At 41.4% G+C, this 14,028-nt stretch overlaps 1 protein-coding gene across 1 annotated transcript; it reads left to right on the top strand.

The window, feature by feature from the left end:
* The first annotated feature begins 715 nt into the window (after positions 1 to 715).
* Ibsp (integrin binding sialoprotein) lies at positions 716 to 10,417 on the top strand. Its single transcript, XM_021211173.1, has 7 exons — positions 716 to 759; positions 3,617 to 3,683; positions 3,775 to 3,825; positions 3,916 to 3,993; positions 7,423 to 7,488; positions 9,098 to 9,271; positions 9,848 to 10,417. The coding sequence occupies exons 2-7, from the start codon at positions 3,630 to 3,632 to the stop codon at positions 10,394 to 10,396; spliced, it is 972 nt and encodes a 323-aa protein (XP_021066832.1). The 5' UTR covers positions 716 to 759; positions 3,617 to 3,629; the 3' UTR covers positions 10,397 to 10,417.
* The last annotated feature ends 3,611 nt before the right edge of the window (positions 10,418 to 14,028 follow it).

Here is a 14,028-nt window from a genome sequence, read left to right on the forward strand (position 1 = left end):
AAAAAAATACATAAGAAGACGACTAGAAATCAGAGTATACGATGTGTGGTGGCCTCATTTACACAACAAAGGGCCACTTACGGGGATGATGACAAGTACTTGTTCTATCAAAGGCCACATCAGCTTCTTGGTCTCGGCCTCAAATGCTGTAACGTTCACAGTCAGCACTGTGCTTTAGCAAAGCCTAGACAGTCTGACTGGTTTAATAATATCAATTTTGACTCATGAGCCTCTGAAATATGTTTCAGGGAGAAATATAAAGGAATCAATATTGAAATATCTCTTGGCATCAACTCATTTCCTAATTCAGTGCTTTTAGACCCATTCAGTGCTGTGTGTTAATACTGGCCAGTTTTCCTTCCTTTCAACACAGTGAAAACCTGTATCATTGTGAAAGTTTAAATGCTTAAGTCTTTTGCTATTTATTTTATTTGAAACGCAGTATATTATTATATATATTCAGAACTCTAACTACCATCTTCTCCTCACCCTTCAATTAAATCCCACAATGCAAGCCTCTTGGCAGAAGGTCCGCCTTTCATGTTTATTTGACTGAGGCTGAATCTTGAAAACGTGTTGAAGTTTGGGATTCTCTGGTGAGAACCCACAGCCTGACGTTGTGCTGGCCACGGCTGTGATTGGCTGTTGAGAAGCGGAGAAGGGTTTATAGTCAGCAAGAGCAAGTGAATGAGTGAGTGACAGCTGAGAGAACAATCCGTGTGGCTCACTCGAGCCAGGACTGCCGAAGGGAAGGGTAAGGTAATGGGCAAACACCTCACAGCCAGGCACCTCAGGCTTCCTGTGTGGCTTTGGCTTGGAGTTTGTAGCTGAAGCATGGATCTGACTGCACAGTGCACAGTGGCTCTAGTTGAACTTTTGCTTGTTATGAAATAGGACCTCTGAGTTTAGGTTCTTTCTGAAGACCAGGCTGGTTAACAGAAACACGCAGCCAATCTGCTCAGATTGGTAACTTGAACTAAAAAATGATGCATCTTACTCTCTATCTCTGCATACCATGGTCATCTGGGGTTTTGTTTGTTTGTTTGTTTGGGGTTTTTTGTTTGTTTGTTTTTTTGTTTTCATGCTGATGTATTCAAGGTAACCTAACTGCAGTGGTATTTATGTCTGTAAATTGCTTGGATATATGCATTTGCCATAAATCATACCTCATCTGTGCATCAATAATACACAATACCTTTTCAACATGTTCTGTGTTAAACTTCAAAGTGTTCATATTCTATAGTTCTGAAATCAATATGGAAATGTCTACTGCTATAGAAGTTGATGATTTTGCTAGCTCATATGTATTTAAGTGCTTCCTGTGATCCATTACAAGTGTTTGAGTCAGCAGTGGCCACCACAGAAGTCTCTGATGTTTGTGGAATCAAAATGTAAACAAGAAGAGGTTAATGTGGCGGCTATCTGAGGGTCTCATAGATCACTTGTCTTTATGTGTAAAATATGACCATGCAGGTCATGATTTCATTCTGGTTAGGTCATGACTTCTTGTGAGAAAATTTTATTATCACAGCTCTGTCTACAGTTCTGTACATTTAAGTTTCTAGTTTTTTTCAATCTTATATCACATTTTTATGAAGCTATAAAGCAACATTCTCCCTGTTCTTCCTCCTCCTCTTCCTCCTCCTCCTTTTCTTTCTCCTTTTCTATTCCTTCTCCTCCTCTTTCTTCTCCCCCTCCTCTTCCTCCTCCTTTTCTATTCTTTTTCCTCTTCCTTCTCTTCCCTTCCTCCTCTTCCTCCTCCTCCTTTTCTTTCTCCTTTTCTATTCCTTCTCCTCCTCTTTCTTCTCCCCCTCCTCTTCCTCCTCCTTTTCTATTCTTTTTCCTCTTCCTTCTCTTCCCTTCCTCCTCTTCCTCCTCCTTCTTCATTGCTATTGTTTTTATTTTATTTTTTGCTACAGAAACTTATATAGCTCATGCTTGCTTCGAATTATTATGTAGCCAAGGATGTCCTTGAACTCTGGACTCTCCTGCATCTACTTCCTAGGTTTAGAACCAGGAATGGCTATATCAGTCTCCTTAAACAGGTGGTCCATCTTCATGGACTAAACCCTTGTGCTCCTCCAAATTTGTTAAACTTCTCTCTCTCTCTCTCTCTCTCTCTCTCTCTCTCTCTCTCTCTCTCTCTCTCTGCCTTTCTTTGTATATCTATCTCTGTCCCTCTGTCTGTCTTTCTCTGTATCTCTGTCCCTCTCCCCTACTCTCTTCATTTCTCCTTTCTATTTTTTGTTTGCACAAATAATGATTCCAATACACAAGTTGGAGAGGACTGTCAAGAAGTGTTTACATATCAAATAAAAATTCCCACATCAAGATACCATACTCCGCATGGTGGTTATTTTAGCATCTAATACTCAGGGTAGATGTAATCAATGCTGGTGAAGAGGTAAAATTTTAAAAAAATCCCCCACAAAGTACAGTGCCTGACATGGGCTTTGTGCAGAGAATTTGCCATCCCCATTACATCAGTGAATGCCTCCATGTATGAAGTACCCCTGTTAGCTGTGTGGGAGCTGTCAGGTTCCAGCTAACTTCTAGAGGATCGAGTTTTATGATAGAATTTTAGGGTAGCATTCACTTTCTGCTTCTATTCATGATGGGGCAGCCTGGAAGTGGGAAGTTGTTGCTGTACCCCAGGATCACACAGGACTATTCCCCCCACACACACACACACACTGAGAGTTGTAACCTAGAGCATCTATACAGATCACAATGCTCCACACTAATAGATGAAAAACTTAAATGGAGATTTATCTGATACCTCCAGATAAGAGCTCCCCCTCGGGCTATGAGAGGAGTATTTCATACATTGTGAGGTGTTTCCCTCTCTCCTCCTTTCCCTGTCTTCCCTTTTCCTTCTCCCTTCTTACCTCATCTCTCCCTTCCCCTCCTCTCTTCCCCCACCTCTCTCTCCTTCCCTCCCTCCTCTCTCTCCCTCCACCTCTCTCCTCTCTCTTTCTTTCCCCTCTCTCTCCGTTTCTTCCTCTGTCCCTCCCTTGTTTTCCCATCTTTCCCTCTCTCTTGCAGGCCCCAAGCCAACTGTGAAGCATTCAAAGGTATTCATAGGAAAAATAGCTCCCACTGCCTATTTTAAGAATGAACTTTCAGTTCAGAAATCCATGCACAGAAGTTGGAAACTTCTTGTAGTCCACTGTGTAAATGAACTGTTTCAACACATTTGAGCTTTGCTTGATTTTTAACTATTAGCAACTGTACAGGGCTCACAGCTGCACTGACAAGCTGGCTGGTGTGGCTGATGCTCCCTTGTTAGTGCTATTTGGGGTTCATGCACCCCTATGTAAAGCACCCTGAGAGTTTAGATCCAGATGCAGTGATTCGATGTCCTTGACTGACAAACCACAGAAAGACAAGTCAAGTATGGAGCTCAGTACTATCTACAGAATAACCAGAAGGACTTTGAAGATAGACAGAGTTTTTCAGGGATGGGGTCAAACACCAGCCTCCACGTGTGGCAGGCAGGTACTCACACCTCTCAACGGAGAATTAGACCAACTAAGATCAGCTGAATCATTTATGAACAAAGGAGCCATGCACTATGCTTTGATATCCACTAATTAAATCCCTTCTTCAGTTGCAGAAGAAATTGCAAAATGAAGACTGCTTTAATTTTGCTCAGCATTTTGGGAATGGCCTGTGCTTTCTCGGTAAGTTGATTGTGGAGAAACCTTGTATTTTCAGTAGTTATACATTTTTCTGCAATCAGGGTGTGTAACAGTAAAATGTTGTTTCGAACAGATGAAAAATTTCCATCGAAGAATCAAAGCAGAGGATTCTGAAGAAAACGGGGTAACTGATGTCAGACAATTTCTCTGGCCTATGCTTATTCCAGTATAGCTGTACACTAAACGCAGTGATACCATTCTTTTATTTGTACAGGTCTTTAAGTACCGGCCACGCTACTTTCTTTATAAGCATGCCTACTTTTATCCTCCTCTGAAACGGTTTCCAGTCCAGGTAAGTGCAAAACTTGATTCTCCTTTCCACTTGTTAAGCTTGTATCACAGGGATCAAATTTAACACTCAAACATCTGGATTCACTCTCAACACAGTTCATCCAGAGAGACTTCTTGCTACAAAAGCCTGAATTTACTCTTTAAAAAAAAATCCTAAGTTTTCTTTCAACACAAGAGAGACAGCACAGGGAGTTAAAGTGTTGGGACAGTAGAAATGAGTACCTTGGCAGGCAGAGTTCAAGTGCTCAGCTATTCTGCTGATAAAAGTGAACAGTTTTATCAGCGACAATAGAACCAGTGATAAGACCACTCATTGTCATGATGGTTGATTCAGTGCTGTCAGCCAGCTGTTCACATCTGACATTTCAGCATCTTCTGAACATGGGACAAGCTACATCCACAGGTACTAGGGTCCTCAGACAACAGTGACCTTAGTCCCTCAGTGTCAGTGACGATCATCTCCAGGACCCTGTGGGTGGCAGAGCTGTAGGCATCACATGGAGCACAATGATGATGGAGTCTGGCCCCAGCACTTCAGAGGCAACAGAGACTTGTGAGACGTTGGAAGCCTGGGAGCAAAAAAAAAAAAAAAACGACCCCACAATTTGTAAACTAGAAGGCAAAATAACTAAAGTTAAAAATGAGACAGCCCATTTTTGCTGGGCTATTTGTGAAAGAGGCCTTTGAATACTGGAGGGTGTGGTATTGATTCTAAATTCACAGCAAGCTAGAGTGACACTATTTTTGTCATTGTACAGTTCGGGTCCGGAGCACCAATTATGTAGTGTTTGACCCAGGACTTCCAAGGCACAGAAAGCATCAGACTGCTGAGAACTCTGCCCCCGTGCAGTGCTTGGCTCCGGATCTCACCATGTGTCAGGCTAACCCGTATCTAGCTCATGCAATAATAGGAAATCATAATCCTCAAGTATTTCTAGCACCATTATAATGACAGGGAACTTGTGTGGCCACAGAAATATGAGCATGAATGATACAAGGGTTGTGGGTTTTCAGAATTGTCTACCATTCTCTGGTTCACTTCAGGCCCAGAAATAAACAGGGCCCATTTGGAACCTTGCCCCTTTCTAAAACAGAAATGATATAAATTCTAGTTCTTATGTAGCTGGCCACCTTTTCTGGAACATCTAATATTAAGATACAACCATTCCCTCCTGGTCTTTTTTTTAAATATAGCTATGTGTCCACGGTGTACTGATAAAGCAAAGTCGTAAGTTCTTTATCACTGATAGACTCAAAGTTCACAGAAGCCAACTATACTTTTGTGGCCCATTATCTACATAGAGGCTTGATTAAGTTAAGCAGAACTTGTGAGATAGTTGCTTTAAAATAGACAATAGAACACCTTCTAATGTAACTTCTGAGATATTTGTGACAAGCTCCTATTTTACAGTCTCATTTCTCCTAACTTGAGTCGGTGTCTATTGTCCAAAGCTGTCATCCTGAACCCTTGCATTACATTTTATTGACTTTGAAATTCATGTTTTAGTGAGTGAGTCTGCTTATGGACTTACTGTAAATATCAACCTGCATGTAACGCATCAGATGGCGAGGCCATCAGCAAGTCTACTATAGATTGTTTCTGTGCTGACCTATAGAGACAAAACTATAAATCATCTTAATTTAGTATCCTAAGCTGTTTTAATGAAAAATTACATTTTATGATTAAGATGATATTTGATTGCTGTTCTAACTTGTAGAGGACAAGATTAAATTTTTATATCTTTTATCATACTCAGCAAACATACCAAAGTGGGTTTTCAGAATTGTCTTCCATTAAGGCATCTGTCCATCTATCTTCTATCTGTCTGTCTATTATCTATCTATCTATCTATCTACCTATCTTTAATGTCTCTATAAAAATTTGCTGAAGACTCTGGCGGAATCAATAAGACTGATAAATTGATGTTAAGTAAAAGGAAGGGAAGTGATTAAAAACCATGGCAAAATAAAACACAAACCCTAAGGCATTCCATATAGCTTCTAAATGGACCCCAGCACACACAACAATAGTAAATGCTGGTTGAGTTAGGGAGGAAATTAGAGGGAAGGAACCATGAAAAATACCCAACACACTCCCAGCTGAGCAAAACAGCTCTGGTTATATAAATATAGAGCCCTCTATATTTGATTCAATAAATGGAAATAGTTCAAATATAATGACGTGTTTTATAATGACGTGTGGAACAGCACAGCTACCAGGTCCTGGCAGTGCAGGGAGGGCCTAATGATTCTTTTTCCACCCAAAGTTATTATTGGCCTCAGACAACACTCCCTCCCTTTCCTTGGCTGGGTGACATGGCCACCTGAAGAATGAGGCCAGCAGGGACCAGTGAGCGGCATGAATCTTTTCTACAGCCTAGTCCTAACCCAAGGGCAGGATGCTCATCAGATCATCAGAGTCGAAGCTAAGGTTGATAGGTAGGAAATACCAGACTCTGATCTAGGTCACTGGGGCTAGGTGCAGAATGAAAAGGAAGATTCAACTTGGGTTATCTCTGGTAGAAAGACCAATCATTTCCTTTCATGTCTTAGAAGTGTTGATGCATGTTTAGACTTAAACTTAATCTTTAAAATCTCAGAATTAGGATAAGTCTAATGTGTAGAGCATTTACCCTGAGTTTGAGTCACAGCACTGCAAGATTATAACAAAATATATAAAAGCACCAACAATAAAGAGCAAAGCTCAGTGGCCATGCTTTATGGGTAGAACCCTTGGTTTACTTTATTGTCACCACACCAAATTGTAAGAGCTTTTTTTTAAAAAAAAAATCTTTCATCTAATTCAACTATGTAAATATCAACTATTTTAAAATTAATTTTAATTAAATTGAGAAGCTAAGAGCACAAATTTAATTTCTTTAAAACAAAGTACAATTTAGATAGCAGTATTTAAGAGAATTATCAAATAATATTTTTCTCTTTATAATACGCTAAATCACAAATCATCTGTATTTTGTGAGGAAATAAGACTATGAAATCTATTTAGGAATGGTTTGGGAAGTCACACTTTTTTTGAGCTGTTTGTTCATGGAGAGATTCACTCAGCAGTTTCTGTATTCCTTCAAAATTAAGCAATTTTGTGATTTGTTATTCTGGCTTTTATATAGAGTATAATATTTCAACATGTTGCCTGTGCTTAGAAGGCTGAAAGCAAATATCCCCATCCATACACTGTTCTTCATAAGACAGCTGTTTCTGTCTCCTCATTCTGTAGATGTGCAAATGCACCTCTGCTCACTTTAGCTGGAAACCCCTTCGTAGTTAGCAAATCAATCAAGCCAATAATACCAAGTGAAAGTAAATATCTGTGTGTTACACTTCAATTATCAGGAAGTGCTAATTGTTGTGGAGTATATATTTATGCATCATATGTGTATATGTACATGCACACACTGTATGTGTATTTTAGGGAGGCAGCGACTCTTCCGAAGAAAATGGAGATGGCGACAGTTCCGAGGAGGAGGGGGAGGAAGAGGTACGACATTTTGCATTTCTTCTGTAACGAGCCAGGCAGCACAGGGAACTGATAGGAAACTATTCCATGAATTCTAGACTCAGCAAATAACCACTGCCACCCTTCCAGCTCCTTAGAACCTGCTATTTTGGACAGGTGGAATATTATTTAAATTAGAAACAACTAAAATAACCCGCTTCAAACATCACTGTAATTTGAGGCTAAAGCTACCTAGACAGGGTTCAGAAAAACAAAGGTGTCTGCAATGTAAGGGAAGTGCAAAATCCATTAAAAAGCAACATGGTGCCCATGTTGGCGGCAAGAAGTAGCAAACCTGGTGTGACTCACCTCCCTCCCTCAGCGGTCTGCATGTGAGAGCAGGTGAACCCGCTACGGTGCTGCCCCACTTAAGCTACAGAATGCAGTTGGCCTCTTTAACAGTAATTTAATAGGATTTTGTCTAATAATTAGATCGCAGAAACCAAAATACTCAAGACATATAAACATCTTCCTAAACAGTTATGTAATCATGGCTAAAATCCTTACACAGCTTGTAAATCATGCTATTATGTTTATAGCAGACATCATTGCCTAAGGAAATATACCAATTAGAATATATATTTTTCTGGGTAGTCAGTTATAGCTATTCTGGCATGGGAAGCTTCTAAATCTAGGTATCCCTGGGTGGTATTTATGAATAGAAAATGGCAGCCAAAATGGAGCATCTTTGTCAGCTACCCTGAACGCAAAGGGTGTGGGAACTTGAAAGGTGACAAAGGATTAGGTTCTTGCTTCTGGTATCATTTCCTGTGCTACAGTTACACTGACAGCTTGGTGGAAGGCCTTAAAATAATGCTAAGCCTGGCCCAGAAAACATGTGTGCATTACTACACACTTTACGATCTTGCTGCAGTTCAATCGTACCCCAAAACTAAGGAGGAGCCAGTATAGCGCTCATGAGACATTGGGCACACCCAGCTTGGAAAGGTGGACTTGGGTTGTACCAGATCCTTCACCAAGTCTAGATCATTCACAAATTTAACAAGAAAAATCCTGCTTTAGACAACTTGTTTTCATAAGCCAGACCAAGCTCAGTTTCAGTTTGTTTTCCTGAAATCTTAACATTATCCTAATATCACAATCTTCCAAAAATACCTTTCAAGTAAATTCAACTGTCCAGGTACTCATTTACACACATATAAGCTTAAACAAACAAAATCCAGACTTTTACTAGTAGCTATTACTTATACTAATAGATTAGCTTGATTTACAAACTAATATCTCATAGTTAAATAAAAATATATAACATTAAATATTAAAATGTACATTTGCTTGGCATGATTTTTAATCATGTTCATGTAATAACACTATACAATCCTGTGAATACTTGAAACACTGTTTAACAATGATCTACAGCACAAATACTGTTGATTTGAGAAAATGAAAACCTGAAGCACCCCACCAGCTGATAAATGGGATTGAATAAAGTTTAGTTCTTAGAAATAAGAAGGAATGTGGCCCGTGGGAGGCAGATGAGCTAGCCAAGAGCAATGCTAGTTAGGAAAGCCTCAGAAAAGTTTGAGCTTTATTGCAGCTGTAGTACAATTTGAACTCTGGATATTTTTACCAGGAGACTTCAAATGAAGAAGAAAACAATGAAGATTCTGAGGGGAATGAAGACCAGGAGGCCGAGGCAGAGAATGCCACACTTTCCACACTCTCAGGTGTAACAGCTAGCTACGGAGCAGAGACCACACCCGAAGCACAGACTTTTGAGTTAGCTGCACTCCAACTGCCCAAGAAGGTAATGAGCCCCAAACATGGATTCCCCTTTCATCTTTCTGCTGATGTCCACATTGCTGATGTCCACATTTCCCCGACATTATTCACATAGTATTTAATATATTAATATATATGTGTGTGTGTGTGTGTGTGTGTGTGTGTGTGTGTGTAGATAGATAGATAGATAGATACTCATCAAAGAAGCAAGAAGAGATACACTTTCCCTGATTACAAATGAGGAATGATATTCTGTAAATTTCCATCCCAAACTGTAGACAATTTACATAACAGAAGACAGCAGCAGTGCTAATATGGACAACAATATAATGCATAAACAGGCATCCCCATATCGAATGTGCCCCTTCCAAGGCAGAGAAAATGCGTAGAGTGTAGGAAGCACAGCCCACAGAGCAGGATTATCACGTACACCCCCAACCCATTGGAACCCATCTCAAAGGTATCTATTCTGAATTTTTTAAGTCATCACAAATTCCTTCACAAATTAAAGTATGTGCAACTCAAAACAGCCTATGTAACAAGACCATCAGCACAGAAGTTCTGAGTTTTTTCATAACTAGATTCAAACGTTCCTTTCCAGGCTGGAGATGCAGAAAGCAGGGCTCCAAAAACAAAGGAAAGCGACGAGGAAGAAGAGGAAGAGAAAGAGGAAGAAAACGAGAACGAAGAAGCAGAAGTGGATGAAAACGAGCTGGCGGTCAATGGCACCAGCACCAACTCCACGGAGGTGGACGGCGGGAATGGCAGCAGTGGAGGAGACAACGGAGAAGAAGCCGAAGCAGAGGAGGCAAGCGTCACAGAAGCAGGTGCAGAAGGAACCACAGGAGGCAGGGAGCTGACCAGTGTTGGCACCCAGACAACTGTCCTTCTGAACGGGTTTCAGCAGACGACCCCCCTGCCCGAAGCCTATGGGACCACCTCGCCACCGATCAGAAAGAGCAGCACCGTTGAGTATGGGGGAGAATACGAACAAACGGGCAATGAGTACAATGGTGAGTATGAAGTCTATGACAACGAGAACGGGGAGCCTCGCGGCGACACTTATCGAGCTTATGAGGACGAATACAGCTACTACAAGGGGCATGGCTATGAAGGCTACGAGGGTCAGAATTATTACTACCATCAGTGAAGGCCCCTCCCCGGGGATAATTTCCTTATTTGAATTCTCCATTCTGTCTTCTCATCTGGCTACCATTTTCAAAATTCAACTCAGGAAGGTGCAATATAACAGATGTGCATTTTATAGTGTGGAATGGTGCTACAGCCCCAGAGTGATTCCGCAAATGCTTTTTTTTTGTAGCGGGCTTCTTCTTCTTCTTCTTCTTCTTCTTCTTCTTCTTCTTCTTCTTCTTCTTCTTCTTCTTCTTCTTCTTCTTCCTCTTCTTCTCTTAAATTTTCCCAGGTGTGTCATTGAAGAGTCTTGGTAAATCAAGGCTATTGATCAAGCAGCACACAGATCTATGAGCTGGGACTAGACCAGATGCTTTGAGATTATAGCTCTATAGTGTTTGTGCTATTGCTAACTGCCCAAACATACCCTGTATAAGAAGGCTCCTAACGAGAGATTTATTAGCAACACTATATATGATGTGTGGAGTTCCTTTATCACACCCGCTATCTAATACTGTATTAAGTTTAATTTTCATCCTCATGTGACCTGTGCACATGCATTTTTATCACAAATAAATATGCAATCTTTCACATGTGTAAGAAAGAAGAAAGCAAATTAGGATAATGGTAAGATAATTAAGAAGAAAGACAGATTTAGAATGAGTGTGGGTTTAAGGAGTGGAGAACAATTTAGCTAAAAAGCAACACTTATTTCCATCAGGGTTTAAAACTCAGAGGATCTGGAAGCATTCTTTATTCATACATCTGAATGACTAAGGTCTGACTAAGGAGGGCACAGCCACTGAATACAGGAGGGTTAAAATGACTCCCCTTAGAGTTGCCAGATTTAACAAGCATGAGCACATGTTGTAAGATGCCCACTTCAGTTTGAATTCCAGATAAACAATGACTGGCTTTTAATACAACCCCTCCCCACATGAATAATTTGTCTCTGTGAAACATCTGGAACAAACTTATGCTAAATAAATGACTTATTCTTTATCTAATATTCAATTGTGACTGAGTGTCCTGTGTTGTTCTGGTAAGCTTATCCCTACAAAATTTGATTTTAAATGGGGTAGGACCTACGATGGGGTAATCAAACTCCTACAAACACACATGCAAACACACATACTACACACACATACATATGCGAACATAAATGCACACAAACAAACCACACACATATGTAACAAACCACAAACACACACAAATTCAAACACATACAAACTACACATATACAAACTGCCCACACACACATACACATGTAAACACACACAAAAATGACACATATACAAATTACACAAAGAACACATACACACATGCAAACACACACACAAAGCACACTTATACAAACTACACACACATACACACATTAAAAGCATACACACACAAATACTAACAGACACTTGGTGTACAAAGTCTCGACAACAACTGACTCCTTAATGGGAAAGCAAATTTTAAATGAGCATATAGGTAGCTGGAAGATGCTTGGGGACAAGAAGTCACGTGTCCTTTCATTGATTCTCTATAAAATTTAGAATGAACCCACAGCGTCAGTGTTAGGATATCCAGCACAGGAAAATGTGAGCCTTGTCAGTGATTTCAGTTTGGGTGCCATCAGTTACATCATCACCTGCTCGTGGACCTCAATAGAGAAGTTGGAAGACTCGTCGATAAGCACCCTCGCAATACCTGCCACCTTGCCCTCTGACTTCTCAGTCCTCCCACTGACCTCTCATTTCTCCCACTGATACCCTCAATCCTCTCACTGGTCCCTCAGTCCTCTCATTGATATCTCCGTCTTCCTACTGATCCATCAGTCCTCCCCCGGATCCCTCAGTCCTCCCACTAACATCCCCAGTCCTCCCACCAGCACCCTCAATCCTCCCACTGATCTCTCAATCCTCCCACTGATCTTAATCCTCCCACTGGTCCCTCAGTCCTCCCACTGGTCCCTCAGTCCTCCCACTGGTCCCTCAGTCCTCCTACTGACACCCTCAATCTTCCCACTGATCCCTAATCATCTCACTGGTCCCTGAGTCCTCCCACTGACCCCTCAGTCCTCCCTATGACCACACAATCCTCCCACTGGTCCCTCAATCCTCCCACTGATGCCTAAACCTTCTCACTGACCCCTCAGTCCTCACACTGACCCCTCAGGCCTCCGTTTCAGGGTATTTTCATTTGCTTGTTTTACATTTTTAAGTTACCAGGAAGCCAAATCAGCTTACTCATCATGCTTTCCAAAATAACCCAGGTAGTTTTTAGTAAATCATATAATTAAGTGAATTTCATCACTCTCCATCCTACCAAAATGTAGACTTCCAGGACGACACTTTTATAGCCTGTTGGTGTCAGGTGGTTTCTAAGCAGCAAGGTAGTTTGTAACAGGCTTTTGATGCCCTTCGATTGACATTCTCTATTTATATTGATTCCACAAGCAGGGAGACAGGCAGCACACAGGAGCAGCAAAATGTCAGTTCCTAGTGTTGCTAACATTTCAAGATGATAGTAAACCAGAGGTGGTAGGTGACAGGGGTCGGACGTTCTGCTACTGAGGAGCTAGCTCTCATCCTAGCCGAGCAGATGGACCTGTACAGAAGGCTGCAGTTGGGTATCAAGGAGATAAAGTTGCAAGACGTTTGCTCTACTGAGCCTGGGGGAAAGTCAGGCAGGCTGTTTGTGAGTTGATGACCTGAGAACATTAACAGGTCTATAGGTATTTGCTTCTGAAAGAGGACTCTGTCCCTTTCTCTGTGGCCACCTCTATCTCATCTGCTCTTTTCAAGTCTGTCTTAGTTTCGTCAACACCATGCCTCAGTCGAGTATTCTCTCCACATGTCTGCGCAGATACAACCCAGATTAACGCTGTGGAGAATGCAAGCTCTTCTACAGTGCAATCCAACACTCCATGGTCACAGTGTGGGGCCTAGTTATGCACCCCACTCTGTTGGCCACTTTGACCAGGTGAGACTCCCTAACAGCTCTATTCACAAAGCCAGCCTGGAGCTCTCTGCTTTCTCCTCTCAAGACCCGTGGCTCTCAAACAAGAAGAGGAGAAATCTCCTGAGGACAAAGTAGCAATGCAATCTTCAGGGAGCTCGGCGGGTCTAGCTAACGAGTTTTCAGTGCAGGGTATTTTGTGACCTTGTAAGAAATATCAAATATGATTTTTTCTATCAAAACCCATAAAAATTGTGTTTAGGGGAAGGAATTCAGATCCTTTTATCTCTTCCACCTCTTAAGATTTTATGTAAATGTTTGTAGCCCTCTCCCACCCAGGTTTATTGCTGTATTCCAGGAATTTGATGGCCTAAAACTGTGACTCTTTTCTCTTTGGAGCAATGGCCTCTTCGCCTTTCCTTCATTTCCTGTGTACCAATCATTGTCAAACTAGCCAAGGAAGTGAAGACTGATGTGTTTATAAAAAGATAAAGAAGTATAAGATATGTTCTATGGTGGAGTGGTGAGGTATGGGGGAGAGGGGGTGCCTCAGTGGGCCCATGCCAAGGCATCCCTTCCCCCTGAGGGACAAGACACACAAGAGTTTATTTAGGGAATGGGGAGGGGAGTTAAGAGGGTAGAGGCAGAGAAAGGCAGAGAGAGAGGGAGAGAGAGAGAGGGAGAGGGGGAGGGAGAGGAGGAGGG

Source organism: Mus pahari, chromosome 13, assembly GCF_900095145.1.
Source record: "Mus pahari chromosome 13, PAHARI_EIJ_v1.1, whole genome shotgun sequence".
In the NCBI taxonomy this organism is placed as follows: Eukaryota; Metazoa; Chordata; class Mammalia; order Rodentia; family Muridae; genus Mus; species Mus pahari.

What these genes read in the sequence shown, in the direction of transcription:
- Ibsp (XM_021211173.1), top strand. Translation starts at nt 3,630, where the DNA reads ATGAAGACTGCTTTAATTTTGCTCAGCATTTTGGGAATGGCCTGTGCT. An exon ending in AGGATTCTGAAGAAAACGGG is followed by an intron (nt 3,826 to 3,915) that starts GTAACTGATGTC and finishes TTATTTGTACAG; the next exon opens with GTCTTTAAGTACCGGCCACG. An exon ending in TGAAACGGTTTCCAGTCCAG is followed by an intron (nt 3,994 to 7,422) that starts GTAAGTGCAAAA and finishes TGTGTATTTTAG; the next exon opens with GGAGGCAGCGACTCTTCCGA.